This window comes from Cryptotermes secundus, unplaced genomic scaffold, assembly GCF_002891405.2.
Source record: "Cryptotermes secundus unplaced genomic scaffold, Csec_1.0 scaffold171, whole genome shotgun sequence".
Classification (NCBI taxonomy): Eukaryota; Metazoa; Arthropoda; class Insecta; order Blattodea; family Kalotermitidae; genus Cryptotermes; species Cryptotermes secundus.
This window is the reverse complement of record NW_019726223.1, coordinates 1,768,030-1,770,795: the sequence shown is the minus strand read 5'-3', so window position 1 is coordinate 1,770,795 and position 2,766 is coordinate 1,768,030. Positions and strand designations below refer to the sequence as shown.

Here is a 2,766-nt window from a genome sequence, read left to right as displayed (position 1 = left end):
AAGTGAACGGAGAAGTTCATGGAGGTAGGCCTAGGCCCACTGGGGCTGTAGTGCCAAGGGAAAAAAAAATATATATATATATAATTTTAGAACAGATTAAACGAGGTTGGTTTCACTCCCACCTCACAAATTTGTGTCTGCCATTATTAGCAATTGTAAAGGTGAGGGTGGTCGGTCACATTAACCGAGCTGTCTAAGGCATGTATTGTCTTCGCTCGCTTGGAAACCGGGATTCGTGGGTTCGAATCCCACTCAGGGCAGTTTGTGTTTTTCTGTGTTTGTGTATAGGTAGAGGCCTTGCGACAAGCTGATCACCTGCCCAAGGAATCCTACCGAATGTGTAAGATCTAGAATAGAAAAACCGAAGTGAACGGAGAAGTTCATGGAGGTAGGCCTAGGCGCATTTGGGCTGTAGTGCCAAGGGAAAAAAAATAGGTAAAGGGATCCCTGTAATTATTGCATTAAGCACTATGCCATGAAGACATTACCGACTGTTGTAAATTAAAAACTATGACGCTGGAGACACCTCCTCTATTGGCGTAACGGGCATAACATCCCTATCAAATTTCGTGAAAATCGATCCGTGGTTCAAGACTTACAACGGGTGAGAATACATACATACCAACATAGACAGCACCGTGACTTGATGCGACTGCTTTGTGCTTAAGGATAAAGAACGTTCACCACAGAAATTTCTACTTTTAATAACCATACAAAGTGATTGACTAAACTATGGACAGCCACAAAATTATAAACCTACCAATGGGTTTCCCGAACTTCTCAGCCCAAGCCAGAGCGAAGTCACAGTCAACAAACAACAGTGCCAGTACATAAAAAAGCAGAAAAACAACCCCACTAAGCACTAGAAATACAAAAATATCCATATTGAGTGAATATCTAGACGATCTAGACTGTAGTAACGTCACGTGTTAAAATCCGAGGCGTATTGAACATTGAAGGCCACAGATGTTCTGACCCTTCTGAACCTCTGAACCATCTGACCGGTTCTGACATCACGTCTGAACGCAGTGGGCAAAAGTGACTCATGTGCCTTTGATATAAAGTATGTCTCAAGACGCTCAAGACCCTCAAGACTCGGTAGTTCTTATGTGACCTAAGTTTTTATTAGGCTGCGCCATAGCTCGAGCGGTTAGTCGCTGGGGTCGCTGGCGTCGCTGGCTTCCCACCGCGGCGGCCCGGGTGCGATCCCGGGTCTGGTCAAGTGGGATTTGTGATGGACAAAGTAGCGCTGGGGCGGTTTTTCTCCGAGTACTTCGGTTTCCCCTGCCAATCTTCGATCCACCAAATTCTCCATCATCATAATCAGCCGGGGCAGGTACAATAGGCCAATCAGTGGCCGCCGTGCTGAGTGGACCCAGCTGGACTCCACCCCCCACTAAGCGAAAAAATACCAAGTTTTTACTAACAGCGATAACCTCTTAAGTTCAAGTCTTCAGAAATATTTAATTAAACAGGACTAACAGCCGTGTCAAGAATTTATACTGTACGATATGCAAAATACCATCAAAGTTGGGAGGAAACTATATCTCTGTTCACCACGCTAAGCACCACAGATTCATGTACATCATATATAATTTATACGGTATAAACCGTTCTTTCTTCGTTGGTTTGTATGTTTGTTTACGGATAAGCCTGTAATTGCAACGATCGCAACGGATCGGAAGTCAAAAGATCTCAATCGATCTCGAGAGCATTAATCGACCATTAACTAAAGTGAAATGTTGGTATTAAACGTTTGAAACGGTTTCAAAATGCTCAGTTTCACTCAGTTTTGATGGGGAACGTTGAAGAATCCAGCATACCTTATTATTCAATCGTCGATTACCGTGCCAACAAACTTTAGCTCACGCGTTACCACCAATTCAGTTATACTGACCATACTGACTGAACATCGTCAAAGCACATAGTACATTACTAATTTGACAACAGTTACCGCGAATCCCTGGAAGCGAAGTGAGATGTGAATGTTATAGCGTGAAGTGTGTACGAGAAGGTACGAGTGGATACCGTTCTGGATATGTTGAACTAGTAGTAGTAGTAGTAGGCTTTATTTCCATAAATCCAATACTAGAAATACATTCAGAGGATGTGGAAAAGTCAAACAAAACACACAAATAAAAACAGTACAAGGTACCAAGTCAATATACAGATATGTTAAATAATACTACTGAGATCATAAAAACATAACGAGTATCAATTCAACCCTTCCTATCAAAAATACTCAAAATACACTTCCAAATATATAAAAGAAACAATAAAATACAGCACAATGCTAATCATACAGATATAATAAAATAATACAACTAAAACCCAAGAAAATAACCAGCATTAAGTTTACTCTTCCTATTAAAATTCACAAAATACTCTTCCAATACATAAAATGAGTAACAAGACTAGAATTCTTCAGATTCAATTTAAAACTGTTAACACCTTTGTACAAATTATATGAATATGACCATATCAGATTAATACTACATCTTAAATATACTCAGAATTCTCTTCCAAAGTATAATAAATAAAGTACAAATAATTAAATAAATAAATAAACAGTACAAAAGTACTAAGTCAAAGTACAAATATAAATAAATAATACAACTAAAACTCATGAGTATGATCAGTGTAAAAATTACCCTAATTAAAATACACAACATACTCTTCCAAGGTATAAAATGAGTGATTATACAAAAATTCCTTTATCTTTAATTTAAATTGTTTGACATCTCTGTATAATTGTTTCAGGTTTAA

General features: G+C 38.8%; 1 protein-coding gene across 1 annotated transcript in view; it reads right to left on the bottom strand.

The window, feature by feature from the left end:
* LOC111863936 (dehydrogenase/reductase SDR family member 7) overlaps positions 1 to 1,014 on the bottom strand; it is a 7,529-nt gene extending 6,515 nt beyond the window's left edge. Inside the window, exon 1 of the mRNA XM_023850765.2 lies at positions 761 to 1,014. Within this exon, the coding sequence (XP_023706533.1) occupies positions 761 to 884 (124 nt within the window). The 5' untranslated portion in view covers positions 885 to 1,014. The remainder of the gene's footprint in view (positions 1 to 760) is intronic.
* Between the last annotated feature and the right edge of the window lie 1,752 nt (positions 1,015 to 2,766).